The sequence below is a fragment of the Carcharodon carcharias genome, chromosome 5, assembly GCF_017639515.1.
Source record: "Carcharodon carcharias isolate sCarCar2 chromosome 5, sCarCar2.pri, whole genome shotgun sequence".
NCBI classification, from domain to species: Eukaryota; Metazoa; Chordata; class Chondrichthyes; order Lamniformes; family Lamnidae; genus Carcharodon; species Carcharodon carcharias.
Window position 1 is genome coordinate 118,285,303 of NC_054471.1, and position 21,133 is coordinate 118,306,435.

Consider the following 21,133-nt stretch of genomic DNA (forward strand, 5'->3'; position numbering starts at 1 on the left):
TAGTGGAGTGGGTGGTAAAGTGGCAGATGGATTTTAACATAGAGAAGTGTGAGGTCCTACATTTAGGGAGGTCAAACAGTTACAGGGATTCTAAAATAAATGGGAATATACTAAGAGGGGTAGAAGTGAGAGGTCTTGGTGTACAAGTACACAGGTCCCTGAAGGCAGCAGTTCAAGTAGACAAGGTTGTAAAGAAGGCATATGGAATGCTGTCCTTCATTGGCAGAGGTATAGAATATAAAAGTAAGGATATAATGTTGGAATTGTATAAAACACTGGTGAGGCCACAACTGGAATATTGTGTGCGGTTCTGGTCACCACATTACAGGAAGGATGTAATAGCCCTGGAGAGAGTGCAGAGGAGGTTTACAAGAATGTTGCCAGGGTTAGAAAAATGTAGCTACGAGGAGAGATTGGATAGGTTGGGGTTATTTTCCTTAGAACAAAGAAGGCTGAGAAGTGACTTGATTGAGGTGTACAAAATTATGAGGGGAATAAAGTGGACAGGATAAAATTGTTTCCCTTGATGAAGAATTCTAGAACTAGGGGACATAGATTCAAGGTAAGTGGCAGAAGGAATAGGGGGGACATGAGGAAGAACTTTTATACGCAGAGGGTAGTGGGTGTCTGGAATTCCCTGCCCAAGTTGGTGGTAGAGGCAGAAACTTTAAACTCTTTTAAAAAGTACCTGGATCTGCACCTAAAGTGCTGTAAGCTGCAGGGCAATGGGCCGGGTGCAGGAAGGTGGAATTAGAAAAGGCACCTGGGTGTCCTCGGGCTGGCATGGACAAGATGGGCTGAATGGCCTCCTTCTGTGCTGTAACTTTTCTATGGTTCTATGGCAATAAATGCTGGCTCAGCCAGTGAAGCCTACATCCCATGAATGAAAATCAAAAAGTGAATGGATGAACGAATGAATGGGTAGAGTGATAGGGTGGGTAGATGGATGAGGTAGGCGGGTAGGTGGATGAGTGGAGTAAGAGGGTGAAATGGGTAAGTGAGTAAGTGGCTAGTGGGTAGGTAAGTAATGTGACAGGTGGGTGAGCTGACAGGTGAATTAGGCGGGTTATATGGCATGTGGGTTATGTGGCATGTGAATGAAGTGGCAGGTGGGTGAAGAGGCGGGTGGCTGGGTTAGGTAGCAGTTGCATGACGTGGTAGGTATCTGCAGTGGTAAATGGCTGAGATTGCAGGTGGGTAGGATAGCAAGTAGATGTGTGTAATGATAATCGGGTCTGAGGGGTAGTCGGTTGGTTTGATCTGGCCTACATGTGACTCCAGACACACAGCAATGTAGTTGACTCTTAACTGGCCTCTGAAATGGCCTAGCAAGCCACTCAACTGTCTTATACCACGAGGAGGCCCAAAAGGAAAGAAACTGGGAAGAGGATCACCTGGCATTGAACTAGGCACCAGAAACAGCAACACCTAACCCTGTTAGCCCTGCAAAGTCCTCCTTGCTAACATTTGGGTAGTGCCAAAATTGGGAAAGCTATCTCACAGACTTGTCAAGCAACAGCCTGACATAGTTATCTTCACAGAATCATACCTTATAGATGATAACCAGACACCACCATCACCACCCCTGGCAGGTGAAGTAAATGAGTGGTGGATGAGATGAGTAAGGGGATAACATGGCTAAGTTGGTTGTGGGTAGGTAAGTGATGTGGCACAAAAACAAAAATAGCTGGAAAAACTCAGCAAATCTGACAGCATCTGCGGAGAGGAATATAGTTAATGTTTTGAGTCCGTATGACTCTTCATCAGAACTAAAGAAAAATAGAAATGAGGTGAAATATAAGCTGTTTGAGGGGGGTGGGACAGGTAGAGCTGGATAATGGGCCAATGATAGGTGGAGGCAAAGAAGAGATTGCCAAAGACGTCATAGACAAAAGGACAAAGGGGTAATATTAGGCTAAGGAATGTGCTAATGGTGACATTAAGAGTAGAAAGCAGGACGAGCAAGTGACAGATGGCCTAGTAGGGGTGGGGTAGGGGGAAGGGATCAAAATGGGCTAAAAGTTGGAGATAAAACAATGGATGGAAATAAATTTAAAAATAATAGAAATAGGTGGGAAAAGAAAAATATATTTTAAAAATGATATATTTTTAGAAAAAAGGGGGACCAGAAAAGGGTTGGGGATGGAAGAGAGAGTTCAATTGATGTGGCAGATGGGGTTAGCTGGCAGGTGAGATGGTGGTTGGCTTAGGTGGTATGTGAGTGATGTAGTGGTTGGGTGAGGTAGCAGGGGCATGCAGCGGTAGCTGGATAAGGTGACAGGCAGGTAGGGTGGCAGGTGGGTATGTCCTACCCTACCTGCAGGGCAGACCCAGCAGAGATAGTGGCACAGTGGTATGCACATGGGAGGGAGTTGCCCTTGGATTTCTCAACATTAACTCCGGATCCCATTAAGTCTTATGGCAGCAGGTTAAACATGGGCAAAGAAACCACCTGCTGGTTATCACCTCCCATCCACCCCTCAGCTGATTGAATCAGCACTCCTCCATATTGAACACAACTAGGAAGAAACACTGAGGGTGGCAAGGGTACAGAATGTACTCTGCGAAGCACCACTACTGACTGAGCTGGCTGAGTCCTAAAGGACATAGCTGCTAGATTGGGTCTGCATCAGGTGGTGAGGAAACCAACAAGAGAGAAAAACCTACTTGACTTCATCCTCACCAATTTACCTGTCACAGGTGCTTCTGTCCTTGACAGTGTTGGTAGGTGTGAGCACCATATAGTAGCCCTGGAGATGAAGTCCCGCCTTCACACTGAAGATACCCTCCATCGTGTTTTGTGGCACTACCACCGTGCTAAGTGAAATAGATTTTGAACAGATCTAGCAACTCAAGACTGGACATCCATAATGTTCTATGGACCATTAGCCGCAGAGGGTGAACCATCCTCTTACTCACCTCATCCACCCATCCATTTACTTCACCCACCAGGGAAGGTGATGGTGTCTGGGACATTATCTGGGACATTGCCTGTAAGGTATGATTCCATGAGGATGACTATGTCAGGCTGTTGCTTGACTAGTCTGCGAGTTAGAATCTGTAACTCATGACCTGGCATATCCTCCACTCTACCATTACCATCAATCTGGAGGATCAATCCTGGTTCAATGAAGAGTGCAGGAGTGCATGCCAGGAGCAGCACCAGGCATACCTAAAAATGAGGTGTTAACCTGGTGAAGTTATAAAACAGGACTGCTTGCGTGCCAAACAGCAGAAGTAGCATGCGATAGACAAAGCTAAGTGATCTCACAATCAACAGATGAGATCTAAGCTCTGCAATCCTGCCACATCCAGCTGTGAATGGTGGTGGACTATTGAACAATTAATTGGGGAGGAGGCTCCACAAATATCCCCATCCTCAATGATGAGGGAGCCCAGCACATCAGCACAAAAGATAAGGCTGAAACATTCTCATCAATATTCAGCCAGAAGTGCCTAGTGGCTGATCCATCTTGACGTCCTCCAGAGGTCCCCAGCATTAGAGATGCCAGTCTTCAACCAGTTTGATTCGCTTCACTTCATGTGATATCAAGAAATGGCTGAAGGCACTAGATATTGCAATGGCTATGGGGCCTGACACATTCCGGCATTAGTACTGAAATCTTGTGCTCCAGAACTAGCCCTGCCTCTAACCAAGCTATTTCAGTACAGCTACAACAGTGGCATCTGCTCAGCAAAGTGGAAAATTGGCCAGGTATGTCCTGTCCACAAAATGCAGGACAAATCCAGCTGGCCAATTACCAGCCCACCAGTCTACTTTTGAACGTCAGTAAATTGATGGAAAGTGTTTTTGACAGTACTTTTAAGCAGTTCTTACTGCACAATAACCAGCTCGCTGACACTCAGTTTAGGTTCTGCCTTTCCCACTCAGCTCCAAACATCATTGGAGCCTTGACATCAAGGCAGAATTTGACCGAGTGCGGCTGTTATGGCACAGATGATGGCAAATGCTGAGCTGCTCTTATCCCAAAGGGAAGCTTGAAACAATGCCACAACTGTTTTGCAATTTGTATAAATTTCGAAATGCATGTCTTGAATTAAGTAGTAATAAGGCCACTGAATCTTGTAGGTTTCTTAGAAAATTAAACTAAACTTTACTAATAGAAGAAATGATTTTCAGTACACACAAAGATCTACAAATGACTACTGTGATAACTTCTAAACCCCCTGGTTGATCTAACTCCCAGTTACACTTTCATTTAGGCAACAGTAAGACACATAGGGCAGAATTTTGCTCTTGGCGGATGGGCTCAGTGTGGGTGGTAGGGAAGCCAACGTCAACCGTGATCGGAATTGCAATGTGATTTCACACTGGTGGGCCAATTAAAGCCCGCCCAGCATGAAACATGAACGGCAGCGTTGAGTGCTGTCTATGCAGGGGGACTGGGGGGAGGCGAGTGGGCCAAGCAAGAACTTCACGCATGCACGTGAGTGAGTGCTGCAAAAATCTCCCTGAAGCACAGAGATGAAGACATATGAAAAAAAGTAGACAAAATAGAAATGTAATGAAACATGTCACCTCGTGTGACTCTGTTACGTAAGCAGGGACATGTTATTAATAAAACATTAAAATATTTATTTTTATTTGCTTTTGGTAACCCCATCCCGCCCATGGATGAGGTTTCCAAAAAAATGCATAGGCCGCTTGGCCTTTTCGCCTGCCCGCCAACTGTTAAGGTTGGATGGGCAGCGGAAATTTTAATTTAATGGATTACTTAATGGCCTTAACTGGCCTTTTAATTGTCAGCGGGTGCACTGCCGAATCCAGCGCATGCCCGCCGACCAAACTATTGTGCAATTGCGGGTTGATGTCAGCACGCTTGGCCGACATCAATGTGCTTCATTTCACACTCGAGCATATCAAGCGCGTACTCGCCTGCTGAGTGAAAATTTCTGCCCATAGATTTTAAAAGACTCGGGTGATGCCCTGAATGATCCAATCCAAAGTGAGTTTCCTTAACTTCAGTTCTTTGTAGACAGCAGCTTGAAGCATAGATGCTGGAGGCTTTTTCACACTTGTTTTAGATCTTAGAATTCCTGTCCTTACACACAACCCTCACTGCTTTCCACATATTTTCCCCTTTGAATGCAAATTCCCATTGTTTCACTATGGCCAGGATTTTTCCCTCTTCAGGCGAGCTTGGTGGAGGTGAGTGGGAGCGGTCGGGAAGCCAACCGGCACCGGCAATCAGGACTGGACCGCGATTTCATGCTGGCAGGCCAATTAAGGCCAGCCCAGCATGAAATTTGTGCGGCAGTACTGAGTGCTGCCTGTGTGGGGGGTTGGGAGGGGGCAAGAGTGCAAGTTTGCGCACCGTTGCGGGTGCATGCTGGAAAAGCTCCCTGAGGCACAGAGCTGCCTCAGGGAGATGAAGAGTTTTGAACATTTAAATAAAGATTTTAAAAATGCTATAAAGCATGTTCCCTCATGTGACTCTGTCACATGAGCAGGGACATGTTATTAATGAAATGTTAAAATTTTTTGTTTGTTAAAATCCTGCCCGTGGATGAGGTTCCTTAAAATATGCAAAGCCTGCTTGGCCTATTCGCCTGCCCACCAACCGTAAGGTTGGACAGGAAGCGAAAAACCTCTTTCAATTATAACTTTAATGGCCTTAATAGGCCTTTTCATTGTTGGCGGGCGCGCTGCCAACTCCCGCGTGAACCAGCCAACCGAAATATTGCATGAGCGTGCGATGATGCGGGGACATTCAGCCTACATCATCATGCTTCATTTTATACTTGGTCAGGTCGGGCGCACGCCTGCCTGACGAGTGTTATATACTGGCCTATGTCTTTGGACCTTACCCCTCTAATTTTAAAAACCATCAAAGTACCAATTTTACCAGTAATCTTCAGGAAAAATAAACACTTTCTTAATTTCTCCTGGCTAGTTGAAACATTTCACCGCTCCTTTGAAATCAATCTAGTCTGATTCATTTAAAAATGCAAACATTCCCTTTACCTGCTTAACATTTGAAACCTAGCTTATCTTCTGTTACATCAAAGCCTTCAGACCAGCTCCTTTCAATTAAGATGCACGTGCAAACTTACACACACATACACACACACACCCCATTATTACCCCACTTTACAATAAATTCCAATAACATTGTGAAGTTTATTACATCTTCCAGACAGCAGACATCAAGGAGCCCTAGCAAAACTGAAGTCAATAGGAATCAGGAGCAAACCCTCCACTTTTTGGAGTTATACCCAGTATAAAAGAAGATGGCTGTGGTTATTGGAGGTCAATCATCCCAGTCCCAGGAAATCACTGCAGGAGTTCCTCAGAATAGTGTCCTAGGCAAAACCATCTTTAGCTGTTTCAATGGCCTTCCTTCCATCATAAGGTCAGAATTGGGGATGTTTGCTGATGACTTCACACTGTTCAGCACCATTCATGATTCCTCAGATACTGAAGCAGCCTTTGTCCATATGCAGCAAGACCTGGACAATATTCAGGCTTGAGCTGACAAGTAGCATGTAACACTCATGCCACACAAATGCCAGGCAATGACCATCTCCAAAAAGAGAGAATGTAGCTTTCTCCCCGTGATATTCAAAGGCATAACCATTGCTGAATCCCCCACTATCAACACTCTAGTTGTTAACATTACCAGAAACTGAACTGGACCAGCCATATAAATACTGTGGCTACAAGAGCAGGTCAGAGGCTTGGAATTCTGCAAAGCTTAACTCATCTCCTGACTCCCCAAACCTGTCCACAATCTAAAAGACACAACTCAGGAGTGTAATGGAATACTCTGGGCGCCACCCAGGACAAAACAGCTCGCTTGATAGGTACCCCATCCACCACCTTAAACATTCACTCCCCTCCCTCACCGATGCATAGTGGCATCAGTGTGTACCATTTACAGGACGCACTGCAGGAACTCACCAAGTCCCCATTCGACAGCACCTTCCAAACCTGAGACCTCTACCACCAACAAGGACAAGGGCATGGGAACACCACCGCCTGCAAATTCCCTTCCAAGCCACAAACAAACATACAAAATAGGAGCAGAAATAGGCCATTTTGCCTCTCAAACCTGCTCCGCCGTTCATTAAGCTGATACGTTTGTTTTGAATTCCATATTCCCATCTACCCATGATAACCTTTGATTCCCTTGTCTAACAAGAATGTATCTACCTCTGCCTTAAAAATATTCAGTGACCTCGCCTCCACCACCTTATGAGGCAGAGAGTTCCAAAGTCGCACAACCCTCTGAGAGAAAAAAATCTCCTTATCTTTGTCTTAAAACCTCTAATTTTAAAACAGTGCCCTCTTGTTCTGGACTCACCCACAAGAGGAAACATCCTTTCCATGTCCACCTTGTCAAGACCATTCAAGATATTGTATGATTCAATTAAGTCACCCTTCACTCTTCTAAACTCCAGTGGAAACAAGTCCAGCTGTCTAACCTTTCCTCATAAGACAACCCGTTCATTCTAGGTATCACCATCCTGACTTAAAACTCTATCACCATTCTTTCACTGTTGCTGGTTCAAAATCCTGGAACACCCTTCCTAACAGTACTGTGGATGTTCCTACAACACATAGACTGCAGTGGTTCAAGAAGGTAGCACACAACCACTTTCTCAAGAGCAGTTAGGGATGGGCAATAAATGTTGGCTTAACCAGTGATGCCCACATCCCATGAATGCATAAGACAAATTTTTGGAATGGGAAAACCTGTTTAAAATATTCAAGGTGAAAACATCTAATGTGTGAGCTAATGGTTTACGCCTCAGAGTTGTACAAATATTTAGCTCTTCTGGGTGAGAGGTTGGTAATAATAGACCTATGAACCCTATTGCCTAAGTAGGTGGAAGAAAAGTGATACATTTTATTACCCTTTATCTGCACTACATAATTGTCATTTATACATGTTCATATTAATGACATTACACTTTGTTTGTTTTTATTTTAAAGCACAAAATTTAATAAAAAAAATTTATAAGCAAGTAAAATAAATTACATTCTGGGATTGTGAAATCTAATTTTGGATAAGCACATACGTTAAAAAGAAGTTAAAACTGGCATTTACATCTGGGCAAAGCAAATATTGTCAGAACCTTCGTTCCCTTAACAACCCATTCATTGATATTGTTTGCCATTAGCCTTATGTTTAATTGACATTTTGAATGTAAAGAGCATTGATAAAAAGCCATTTGTACAGGGCACTTTGTAGTATAAGCAATAATGACTAACTACCTGCTGTAAGTAAATATTTGTGAAGGGCTAACATGGTGTCGTTCATAAATAGAAGAGTATGTCCTCTAACAACCAGTCCTAGGTGTTGAGCCTGGTGTTTGTCAGTTGAGTGAAGGACCTTAATTGCTTGATTTGCATTGAGTCCCAATCTTACAATGACTGTGACTAGAATCTGATTCACAGACAGATTTGTTTGAGGATAGATCCATACCATATTATATGAACAATTCATGATTTTAGAGAGGTTGGCACTGATGGATGACAGAGGACGGTGAGGCAAGAAGTATGTGTGGTAAGTGTTAGGTTTTATTTCAGACAAATGAAGTTTACTAAGCTTTATGTTATGCATACTTACATTTTATTGAAAATATGCATGAAATAAACTGAGGAATTATTACATTAATAATTGAAGATTTCATAACCTTCCTTTTCTGATAGGTGTACACATCATCTGTACTATAAACATTGTTGATGCTACACAGTATAGTTTTAAAGAATATCGAGCAGAAAGTATTTCTTTCTTATAAATGGTAATCGTGAATCTCAGTTATGTTTCCATTTTTAGTTATTCATTCCTTGTAAATTGAAATCATAATGTGCACAATTTGTAATTAATTAGTTAATGCATTTGTATACATTTACTTTCCCATTTTAGCAAAAGTATTAACACGTAATTTTATCACGTTTATTCATGCATTAACATCGTCATCGCCTAAGTGCCATATTGCTGAGTGATGTAGACGGCCATAGTTTTCTAAACTTTCAGATCATAGCAATAGTGAATGGCCTCATTGTTGGAGTTCTCATCAAGCCAGTCTTTAATGTTGCCTAAGCTGCTTCCTTCGCTGTTGCCCTCCTTCCGTTAATCCTTCTGGTGGTGATTAGGCATCCCTACCCTTCTGCACGGATAAATGTTTGAAGAACTCCTTTTGTCTTCTTTTGGTATTGTTCAAGAGTTCTTTTGTTCCTCTAACCTCATTCAGTACTCCTCTGTCAGTTCTTTTCTCCACCCAACTTACCCTTAGAACCCTTCTGAAGCACCTCATTTCAGACCTTCGATTTTTTTTTCTTCATGTTTCCCAATGCTCCAGGGTTCACATCCAGAATTCTTTACTGACAAAACAGAACATTTTAGTACACGGATTCTTGTTTCAAAGCTCAAATTGACGTTTCTTAGAAGGTTGCTTAATTTTGTAAAAACATTTTTGGTTTGTCCAATCCTTTTTCAGATTTCAGCACTGCTTTTGACATCTGATGTTAGTGTCATTCACTTTGCATATTGCAATTTCATTCTAATGAGATGCTTTACATCAGCTAGCTCTAACAGTTGGTGCTGTGTATGGATAGTTTGTGTGTATGTCTGTACACATGTGTGGTGTATATGTGTGTAGTGTGTGTTTTTTTTTAATTCATACTTGAGGTGTGGGCATCACTGGCTAGGCCAGCATTTATTGCCAACCCCATTTAAAAGTCAACCACATTGGTTGACTTTTAAATGGTTCTGGAGTCACATGTCCTTCCCTAAAGGATATTAGTGAACCAAGTGGATTTTTACAGCAATGGTTTCATGGTCATCGTTAGACTTTTAATTCCATGGAATTTGAACCCAGGTCCCCAAAGATTACTAGTCTAGTGATAATATCACTACACTCCCATATGTGCGTCTGCATGTGTGCAGTGTGTATGTATGAACTCTCCCACAGCTATTCAGAAATGACAACTCCAATTTTATCCACCTCACATTCCAACCTTCCCCCTCCCCTCACAAACCACCCCAACCCCACTGCACCCAGCAAGAATGGAGCACCCAGGGGTTGACAGGGTGTTCAAATTGAAGTAGCATCTTAGATACTGGATTGGTGCTGCACACACATTTAAACAGATATATTTCTGGCAGTGTGTGAGGACTTCACCTTCCTGACATTTCAGGTATCCATGTCATTTTAATCAGTCAGTCATCATTAAACAGGTCACTCAGAAACATCACAAAATTTCCCCTTGGAATTGACTCTGGCAATTCCCACAGCTGTTTATTGCTGTTCTTCCATTCAGGTCTATGCAGACCCAGGATCTCAACTTCAGACTTCAACGTGACCTTACCCTGCAAGGCTATCCATTTCAGCTGGTCCCAGTTCATCAAAATCTTCTTGCCATAACATGCTTTGCTACAGTGTGCAATGCGCTTCTAGTCATTGCTTTAGTGTTGACCATTCTGTTCCCCATTCACAGTTCAGCTCTGTGTACAGAACAGCAAAGTCAACTGAATACTAATTTCATCATTCTCTTCATCACATCTTGTGGTCAGTCTGTCTTCAATTTGAGCTATTTCTGCAACTCACCGAAAACAGTAAAATGCATTTTGGCGTTGTGCTGCTTTTTTTCTTATTCAGTTAATGAGCTGGCCTACATATACATTTCATATAATACTGTGTGGTTACATTTTAAGCTCTATAAAACATATTGTACATAAGTTACCGTTACTGAACCCGACTCATGGAATGGTCTGTTCTGTGTTGAGTGATTCAGTTAGGCCTGTAGTAGGAGCATTACAATTCCAATACTAAAGAATTGCAATATGGCTGCTATGATTCCAGTGTAAATACAGTGAGAAAATTAAATGATTACCTACCAACATTTTGTTGTGTTGTAGGTTTGACAACTCTAAAACATTCTATAGATTAGACCTAAACCTTATCACTGCACCTTGCTATTTAACATTTTAACTGTTGTTAAGCTATTTAAAAAGTGACAGAAAATTGTTCGTGATGCAAAAATAAATTAAGAAATGTTATAAGTTTATGCAAGCTAAACAACCAATTTGAGTTTTTAAGAAAAATCAACATGTTAACAATACTAGTTCTTTTTTTTAACCATGTAAGATATTTATTTTAAAAATACAAATTATTCCCTTTTTGTTATTTGCTGTGATTTTATTTCAGACATTGAGATAACCTTGTGACATAATGGATGTTATATATATCCAATCTAGTATTACTGATTTCTACACAACATGAATAGCTCAGTATCAGGTTTGATCATGATCTTGAATAGAAACAGTATAATTAGATGCTTTAGGTAAATGTTCGGTTAACATCAGTCTTTTGAACTCAAAATGTGCCACCTCCATACTAAATGTATTCTATGCATATTTTCAACAGAAAATAACGTGGGTTCATTTTATTTTGGGGTTTCACAAATAACTTAACAAAGAAAGTGGAGAATTAAATGCAAGGTGTTCAAATGCCCTTGAAAATAAAAGGGACTGTTCAACTTGAGAAGTTAAAGGAGAGTCATACATTAACTCTGTTTCTCTCTCCACATTTGCTGTCAGGCCTACTGAGTTTTTCCAGCATTTTCTGTTTTTATTTCAGATTTCCAATAACTACAGTATTTTGCTTTTATCTTAAAATGTTTGCTGGCTAAGAAAATCAATAGTTATAATATCTGTTACAACTTAAATATTGGGATGCATTAATTATCATTGTATGAAGTAATTCTCATTATAAAAAAATATATACGGACAAGTATCCATTTATTTTGTTTATTTAAATAATATATAATTTATTATTGGTGATAAATACTGATATATTGAATTAAACTTTAACACAACATATTCCACAGATTATCATTATCAGATACTGGGATGAATGAGAATTGAACTATTGTGGAATGTACTTCAAACAAAAGAGGATTCCCATATGTATGTATAAACTAAAGGTAAGTTAATTCACCTATATTATATATATGTATCTTGCTATATCTATACTTTATATACGATTAAAAAATACAGTAGGATGTTAAAACACAATTTTTCTTCTTGGATAATTAAATCTACTTTCCCTTTTGTCGAATGCAGGCGTTGCTTCTGAGGTCAGCATTTGTTTCCCATCCCTAATTGCCCTCAAACTGAGTGCCTTACTTGGCCATTTCAAAGGGCAGCTAAGAGTCAACCACATTGCTATGGGTCTGGAGTCGCATATAGGCCAGCCCTAATAAGGATGGTAGATTTCCTTCCCAAAAGGATCAGATGGGTTTTTACAACAATTGGCATAGCACCATTACCTCTAGCTGCTGTAGTGCTATTTGAACCCGTGTCCCCACAGCATTAGCTCGACCCTCGTATTGCTAGTACAATGATATTACCATTATGCCACTGTCTCCCCTCATGCATAATGCAAACATTTTCTTCACAGCAACTTAAATTTATTACAGAGTTTGTCATCTTTGCGACTGACATTAGCCAATTTGAGAACGTTAGAACGTAAGTATGGTTGCGGTTGTTGGAAGCTAATTTTCTCAGTCCCAGGGCATTGCTGAAGTAATTCCTTGGGGTAGTGTCCTAGGCTCAACAATCTTTAGCTGTTTCATCAGTGACCTTCCCTCCATCATAAGGTCAATGGTGAGGATGCAACCTAATGATTGCAGTTTTCAGACCCAATCATAACCCCTCATATGTTTAAGCAGTCTGTACCTAAATACAGCAAGACTTAGACAACATTCAGATTTGTGTGGATAAATGACATGTAACTTTCATGCCAAACAAGGGCCAGGCAATGGCCACCTCCAATAAGAGAGAAACTAACCATCTCCCCTTGACGTTCAACAACGCTAACATGACTGAAATCACCACCATCAACATCCTAGGGGATACCATTGACCTGGAACTTAATTGGACCAGCCATGGAAATACTGTAATACATGATCAATTAGGGATGGCTGAGAATTCTGCAGTGAGTAACTCACCTCCTGACACCCCCAAGCCAGTCGACAATCTACAAGGCACAAATCAGTATTGTGATGAGAATAATTTCCCCTTGCTTGGGTGAGTGAAGTTTCAACAGCACTCAAGAAGCTCAGCATCATCCTGGGCAAAGCAACCCATTTAATTGGCACCCCAGCCACCACCCTAAATATTCACTTCTTCCACCAGTGATGCACAGTGGCAGCAGTGTGTACTATTTACAAAGTGCACTGGAGCACCTTGTCAAGGCTTGTTAAATAGCACCTTCCAAGCTCATGCCTCCACCATCTAGAAGAACAAAGACAACAGATGCATCGGAAGGCCACCATCTGCAAGTTCCTCTTCAAGTCATACACATCCTGATTTAGAACTACGCCATCATTCCTCACCTGTCGCTTGTTAAAAATCTTGAATCTCCTTCACTGAAAATATTGTGCATGTATCTACACCAGATGGACTGTAGCAGTTCAAGAAGGTGGCTTGCCACCACTTTCTCAAGGGCCATTAGTGACGGGCAATAAATGTTGGCCTTGATAGTAACGCTCATATCCCAAGAGCAAATAAAAAAGGGGCTTCATGCAAATGATCAAGCTTCACATCAGCTTCACTTTCCTGCTCTCATATCCTCATATCCCTTGATTCCATTAATGCCTAAAAATCTATCAATCTCTGTCTTGAATATGCCAATGACTGAGCATCAACAGCCCTCAGAGAATTCCAAAGAGTCAGAACCCTCTGAATGAAGAAATGTCTCTGCATCTCAATCTTAACTGGCCAATTACCAAAAAAAACTAAGTACATTTAGTTATGCTGTTTCTGAAAAGAGAGGCATTTATCTTGCATTCATCAGGGCAGATGCAAGAATGACAAATTTAAAAACTATGTTCTACCACAGAATTGATCAATGTCATATACAAATTACAGTCTCAATGAGAAACCAGGTACATAGGTTGTCTATCACAGCGATTAGCTGCTTGAATAAAACAGCATGTTCCTTTAGTTGTTCATAATAGGTAGAATACAGACTGTACTCAACCAGCCTGTGCTTGCAAAGCCCAAAATAAAATGTTTATTGTTGGATGTAATTCCACAATTAGGCAACAATTGCTGAACAATCCTGAGTGCATTAATAGATACGCTAACAACCAAATTAAGATAATCAGTCAAGCTCATAATGTGGCTTATTTACCCTTGCTAGACATACATTCATACACAGGGACCTGTTCACTGCAAGCAAAATGAATATGTTCGAGCCTTGTGCCTTTTTGAATTACCCAGGAGCTTGGGGAGCCTATAGTTCCCTTTTGCTTTCTCCATGGCAGCACCTTGGCCTATTAGAGTCGACTTGCTGACCAATCAGCACCCTTTTCTCCTATGGTGTAAACTGTTGTGATCGTTTGAAATTTGTCCTGGTGAGTGCAAAACAATAAGCTTCAGCAACGTGTCTCTCTTTTCAGCATTACCCATATACTTTCTTCTGTACTCATTTGCTTCTGTACAAAGATGTTTTAGATCAAACCTGATACTGATTTACTATGGTATAAAAATGAGTAATAATTCTAGTAGATTGGGCATACATTAACCATAATGTTATGAGATTGTTTTGATGTCTGAAATAAAATCAAATATATTTTGGAAAAAGTAACATGCATTCCTAAAAGGAATAATATTTATTGTATGTCATATTTTACTTTATTTTCATAGATGATTCAATTTATATGAACATTTGACATTTTGAATATTTTAGCTTGTTAAAGTAAATACTGGAATTGAAAAAACATTATTTATTTATTTATTTCTGTTTTGCTCCTCTTCTAGTGTATGTTGATGGGATGATGAGGAGGAGCAGCAAAGTATAGAATTTAATAAAGGCTTTGGACTAGATTCAAGAGTCAAATAATGATCTTTTAAAAGGAAGGACAATGGACACAAATCTCTTGCAGACAACAGACGCTGCTCAATGCAGTTATGAATTTGTGAATGGATCTTGCCCTAAAACAGCCCGATCAAATGGCCTTCGTTTTATAATGTATATATTTATGCTGCTAATAATTCTCTGTACCCTTATTGGTAACATGTTACTCATCATTTCTATTTTGTATTGCAAACATCTTCACACACCTACCAATTATCTTATTCTTTCTTTGGCTACTTCTGATTTTCTGTTGGGCTGTTTGGTTATGCCTTACAGTATGGTAAGATCTGTGGAAATGTGTTGGTATTTAGGGCAGTTGTTTTGCAAGATTCACTCCAGCTGGGATATTATGTTCAGCACAGCTTCAATATTACATCTGTGTTTCATCTCTGTTGACCGTTACTATGCAGTGTGTGACCCACTGAGATACAAAATAAGAATGACTTTCTTCTCAGTGAAGATGATGATCATCGTCAGTTGGGCCATTTCAGCTGTTTTTGGTTTTACCTTAATCTTTTTACAATTAAATCTAAAGGGAATTGAAGAACTTTACTACAATCATATTGCTTGCTATGGAAGCTGCATACTTGTATTTAGTGACATATCAGGGATCGTTGCTTCAATGATTGCCTTTTACATTCCGGGAGTTACCATGTTGTGTATTTATTGTAAGATTTATTTTGTGGCTATGAAACAGGTCAGAAGCATAAACAGAATAACAATTCAAATGCAAAGCATTGAAGATAACAGCAGTAGATTTTCACGAAGCAATGAAAGAAAAGCTGTCAAAACTCTAGGGCTGGTGCTGGGTGTGTTCCTTATTTGTTGGTCTCCATTTTTCATTTGCAATACAACATATAGTTTTGTCAATTATACAGCCTCTCCTGTTTTGTTCGATGCTCTTGTTTGGTTTGGTTACTTGAATTCTACATTCAATCCCATAATCTACGGCTTCTTCTTTTCCTGGTTTAGAAAAGCTGCAGCAATTATTTGGACATGCAAAATATTTCGACCTGTTTCTTCTCAAATGGAATTATAATTAAACTACACATAAATAGTAAACAGTGTTTAAAAATGGATAGTAAACAAGTTATTTGTAATTTTGATTAATTTGCACTTAATGTTTTATAGTTTTTTATACGTGTAATTGTTGTGAATATAAATTTAGGGGCGTTAATTTGGAGACCTGCCCATTCTTGGACTATTCAGAGGCCGGCACCGCACTTCCATACTGCTGGCTAGTTGCACACAATAAACAGATTTCCCACTGCAACTACAGACTTTGTTTTTATTTATTTATTCGTGGGATGTGGGCATCACTGGCTGGGCCAGCATTTATTGCCCACCCTTAATTGCCCTTGAGAAGGTGGTGGTGAGTTGCCTTCTTGAACTGCTGCAGTGCATGTGGTGTAGATACACCCACAGTGCTGTTAAGAAGGGAGTTCCAGGATTTTGACCCAGTGACAATGAAGGAACGGCGATATATTTCCAAGTCTGGATGGTGTGTGGCTTGGAGGGGAACTTCCAGGTGGTGGTGTTCCCATGCATTGGCTGCCCTTGTCCTTCTTGGTGGTAGAGGTTATGGGTTTGGAAGGTGCAGTCAAAGGATTCTTGGTGAGTTGCTGCAGCGCATCTTGTAGATAGTGTGTGCTGCTGCCATTGTGCATCGGTGGTGGAGGGAGTGAATGATTAAGGTGATGTATGGGGTGCCAATCAAGGGGGCTGCTTTGTCTTGGATGGTGCTGAGCTCCTTGAGTGTTTTTGGAGCTGCACTCATCCTGGCAAGTGGAGAGTAATCCGCCACACTCCTGACTTGAGCCTGTAGATTGTGGACAGGCTTCAGGGAGTCAGGAGGTGAGTTACTCGTCGCAGAATTTCCAGCCTCTGACCTGCTCTTGTAGCCATAGTATTTATATAGCTAGTCCAGTTCAGATTCTGTTCAACGGTAACCCCTATGATGTTAATAGAGGGGGATTTAGCAATGATAATGCTATTGAATGTCAAGTGAGATGGTTAGGTTCTCTCTTGTTGGAGATAGTCATTGCCTGGCATTTGTGTGGCGCAAATGCTACTTACCACTTATCATCCCAAGCCTGAATATTGTCCAGGTCTTACTGCATATGGGTACGGCTGCTATGCCAATGATCATATTCCAATATAGCACTGTGTACTGGTATTCATGTAGGATTCCTATTGTATTCCCTTTGTGATCAAGTACACAAACAGCATATGCTAGATAAAACTAACATAAGCTAAAGTCACTACTATATTTATAATTTAAACACTTACAAATCAGAATCAGGCAATGTACCTCACAAATCAAGGTATAACTGTTACATACACAGGCTCTGAAAATCAGCAGCCATCAACATAAGAAGGGTGAGACCAGGGCTGAGATCCTAAAAGTCAGAATTCCAAAATCCTGGGCCTTCGGTGGCACCCAGTCTTGTAAGGGGTTCAATCAGTGCTCGTTTACCTTTACTGTTGGTTCTTGACTTTAGGATTTTATAAAGAACAAACTCACAGGGACGCAGGTGTTTAAGCTCAACCACAAACTTATTTATTGACAGAACACCTCCACTGCTCCTAATACAAGAGTAACTAGTGTAATGACGATGCACAACACTCTAAACTGCAAACTTGTTTATAAAACTTCACTGAAAAGTAGAACCACAGGAAAATCCCTATGTTTTTGCCCCAAAACTTACTCAGTCCAATTCAAACCCCCTTTCAGGATTTAGTTACTACCCTTAAAACTGTCATTAATTCTCAGCCCCAAAATCCGTGGATCTGGCTGATACTTACAACTCCCCACATGGTTGGTCATTCTGATGTGAGCTGTAGGTCCATGAATCAGGGTGACCATTCCTGATCCTCCTTGGTGACTGCAGCGCCAGACCCCACGGTCTTGGCCTTGGCCTTTTTATTACAAATCTTGTTTATAGTATCAAAGTGCATTTCCTGGAGCACATTCTGTTTGGATGGTGGGTGCTCAGCACCCCTTAACCTCTTTAGTCTGGTTCCTGCCTTGGTTCACTCATTGCAATGTTGTTTCCACAATCAAAAGAATGGACCCCATCTCAGCACGCTGTCTCTGCATCTTAAGTGATAAGGTCCATTTCTCCTTAGCTGTTGTTGATGTTTGTTTACATGATGGCTGTTGCCTAAGGCTATTTGCTGTGATGGTCTCCCAGCTTCTTTAACTGGATTGTCTGATGGAACTTGCTTTGTGTCTTTGAGATGATAATGTCCCAGTATCTTTACACAGTATTGATTTGGTTTCTGTATTGACATGTTTGAAGATTAACCCCTTGCGGTACAGCCTGCTTCTATGTTGAGGTTTGGCCTGTTTCGTTTTGCAGTGTTTAAGTCCAATAAATGAAGTCTTTGGGGTTTTTATATTTAATAAAGTCCAGTTGGAGGGGGTTCCGATCCTACAGTGTATCATCAATGAGTTATGCCTTTGTTGTATTTTAAGCACACTTGCCGTGAAATTGGGCTCAATCCTGCCCATTGTTTGGGTGCTTCAGGTGCCAAAATGGCATCCGAAGCTTGTGCCCACATCTCAGCAAATCAGATTCTACACTATCTTGGTGAAGGCATTAAAGTGCATGCAGCTAACATCTGCCTGAAGTATGCAGAGTAGACAGATCTTGATGTCAGTCAGAATGCAATGCTGATTTAACTCCAAAAGGTGAGATTGTGGAGCTTAACTCTCCACCTAATAGGACTGTTATGATATAACTCTTAATAGGTGTGTTATCATTTGGTTATTGACTTATCACATGAAGATGAATTGCTTGCAAGAGGAAATTGCACAAAAACAATGTGGTGATAAAGTATAATAATCAGGAAGCATGATGATTCAACAATGTTATTTATGGCTGATAAAATAAACAACAACTTGGAAAAGAAAAGAGAAATCAATGTAGAGAAATAAACCTGAATCACAACATGCAGTGAGATTAAAATATATGCATTACATATCAATTAAATATTGACATTTCACTTTGTTTCTTTTTAATTAATTCTTTAACAAGATGTGGACTAGGCCAACATTTATTGCCCATCCTAGTTGCCCTTGAGAAGGTGGTGGTGAGCTGCCTCCTCAACCGCAGCAATCCATGCAGTGTAGGTACACTCACAGTGCTGTTAGGGAGGGAGTTCCAGGATTTTGACCCAGCGACAATGAAGGAACGGCGATATATTTCCAAGTCAGGATGTGTGTGACTTGGAGGGGAACTTGCAAGTGGTGTTCCCATGCATCTGCTACACTTGTCATTCTCGGTGGTAGAGGTGGCAGTTTTGGAATGTGCTGTCGAAGGAGCCTTGGTGAGTTGCTGCATTACATCTTGTAGATGGCACACACTGCTGCCACTGTGCATCAGTGGTGGAGGGATTGAATGCTTAAGGTAGTAGATTGGGTGCCAATCAAATGGGCTGTTGTCCTGGATGGTGTTGATCCAGGCAAGTGGAGAGTACTCCACCACATTCCTGACTTGAGCCTTGTAGATGTTGGACAAGCTTTGGGAAAGTGAGCTATTCACTGCAGAATTTCCAGCCTCTGACCTGCTTTTGCAGTCACAGTATTTATATGGCTAGTCCAGTTCAGTTTCTGGTCAATGGTAACCCCCAAGAAGTTGATAGTGGGGGATTCAGTGATGGTAATGCCATTGAATGTCAAGGAGAGATGGTTAAAGTCTCTCTTGTTGGAGATGGTCATTGCTTGGCACTTGTGTGGTGCGAATGTTACTTGCCACTCATTAGGTCAAGCCTTAATGTTGTCCGGGTTATGCTGTATATGGACATGGACTGCTTCTGTGTCTGAGTGGTAACAAATGGTACTGAACATTGTGCAATCATCAGTGAACATCTTCACTTCTGACCTTATGCTGGAGAGAAGGCCATTGATGAAGCATTTGAAGATGCTTGGGCCAAGGACACTACCCTGAGGAACTCCTGCAGTGATGTCCTGGGACTGGGATGATTGACCTCCAGTAACCAAAACCGTCTTCCTTTATGCTAGGTATGACTCCAACCAGTGGAGAGCTTTCCCCCTGCTTCCCATTGACTCCAGTTTTGCTAGGGCTCCTTAATGCCCCATTCTGTCAAATGCAGCCTTAATATCAAGAGCAGTCACTCTCACCTCACCTCTGGAGTTCAGCTCTTTTGTCCATGTTTAGACGAGACTGTAATGAGGTCAGGAAAAGAGTGGTTCTGGCAGAATCCAGACTAGACATTTGTGAGCAGGTTATTGCTGTGTGAGTGCCACTTGATAACACTGTGGATGACACCTCCATCACTTTGCTGATGATCGAGAGTAGATTGATGGGGCACTAATTGGCTGGGTTGAATTTATCCTGCTTTTTGTGGACAGGACATACCTTGGTAATTTTCTACATTGCTGGGTAAATGTCCGTGTTATAGTTCTACTGGAACAGCTTGGTTAGGGGCACGGCTAGTTCTGGAGCACAAATCTTCAGTATTACAGCCGGAATATGCTCAGGGCCCATAGCATTTGCAGTATCTAGTGCCTTCAGCCATTTCTTGACATCACGTGGAGTGAATTGAATTGGTTGAAGACTGGCATCTGTAGTGCGAGCATACAAACAAAGAGCAGGAGTAGGCCATTCATCCCCTCAAGCCTGCTCCACCATTTAATAAGATCATGGCTGATTTGATAGTAACCTGAAATCTGCATCCCATCTACCGTTGATAACCTTTCACCCCCTTGCTCACCAAGAATCTATCCACATCTGCCTTAAAAATGTTCAAAGACTCTGCTTCCACCGCCTTTTCAGGAAGAGAGTTCCAAAGACTCAAGACCCTTTGAGTGAAAATCTTTTGGCTCATCTCTGTTTTAAGTGGGGGACACCTTATTTTTTAACAGTGAAGCCTAGTTATAGAGTCTACCACAAGTGGAAACACCCTTTCCACATCCATCCCATCAAGACCCTTCCGGATCTTAAATGTTTCAATCAAGTCATCCCTTACTTTTCTAAACTCCAGAGGATACAAGCCTAGATCTAATCCAATGGTAGTGGGACTGCTTAACTCTGTTTATTACATGCTAATTCTGCTCTTCGGCATGCAAGTAGTCCTGTGTTGCAGCTTTACCAGGATGACACTACATTTTTAGATTTGCTTGGTGCTGCTTCTGGCATGCCCTCCTGCACTCTTCATTGAACCAGAGTTGATCCCCTAGCTTGTTGGTAATGGTAGAGTGGGGGATATGCTG

The 21,133-nt window shown here is 41.3% G+C and overlaps 1 protein-coding gene across 1 annotated transcript in view; it reads left to right on the forward strand.

Moving 5' to 3' along the window:
• LOC121277745 (trace amine-associated receptor 1-like) overlaps nucleotides 1-15,934 on the forward strand; it is a 30,669-nt gene extending 14,735 nt beyond the window's left edge. Inside the window, exons 4-6 of the mRNA XM_041187384.1 lie at nucleotides 10,292-10,539; nucleotides 14,982-15,218; nucleotides 15,291-15,934. Of these exons, the coding sequence (XP_041043318.1) occupies nucleotides 10,292-10,539; nucleotides 14,982-15,218; nucleotides 15,291-15,934 (1,129 nt within the window). The remainder of the gene's footprint in view (nucleotides 1-10,291; nucleotides 10,540-14,981; nucleotides 15,219-15,290) is intronic.
• The last annotated feature ends 5,199 nt before the right edge of the window (nucleotides 15,935-21,133 follow it).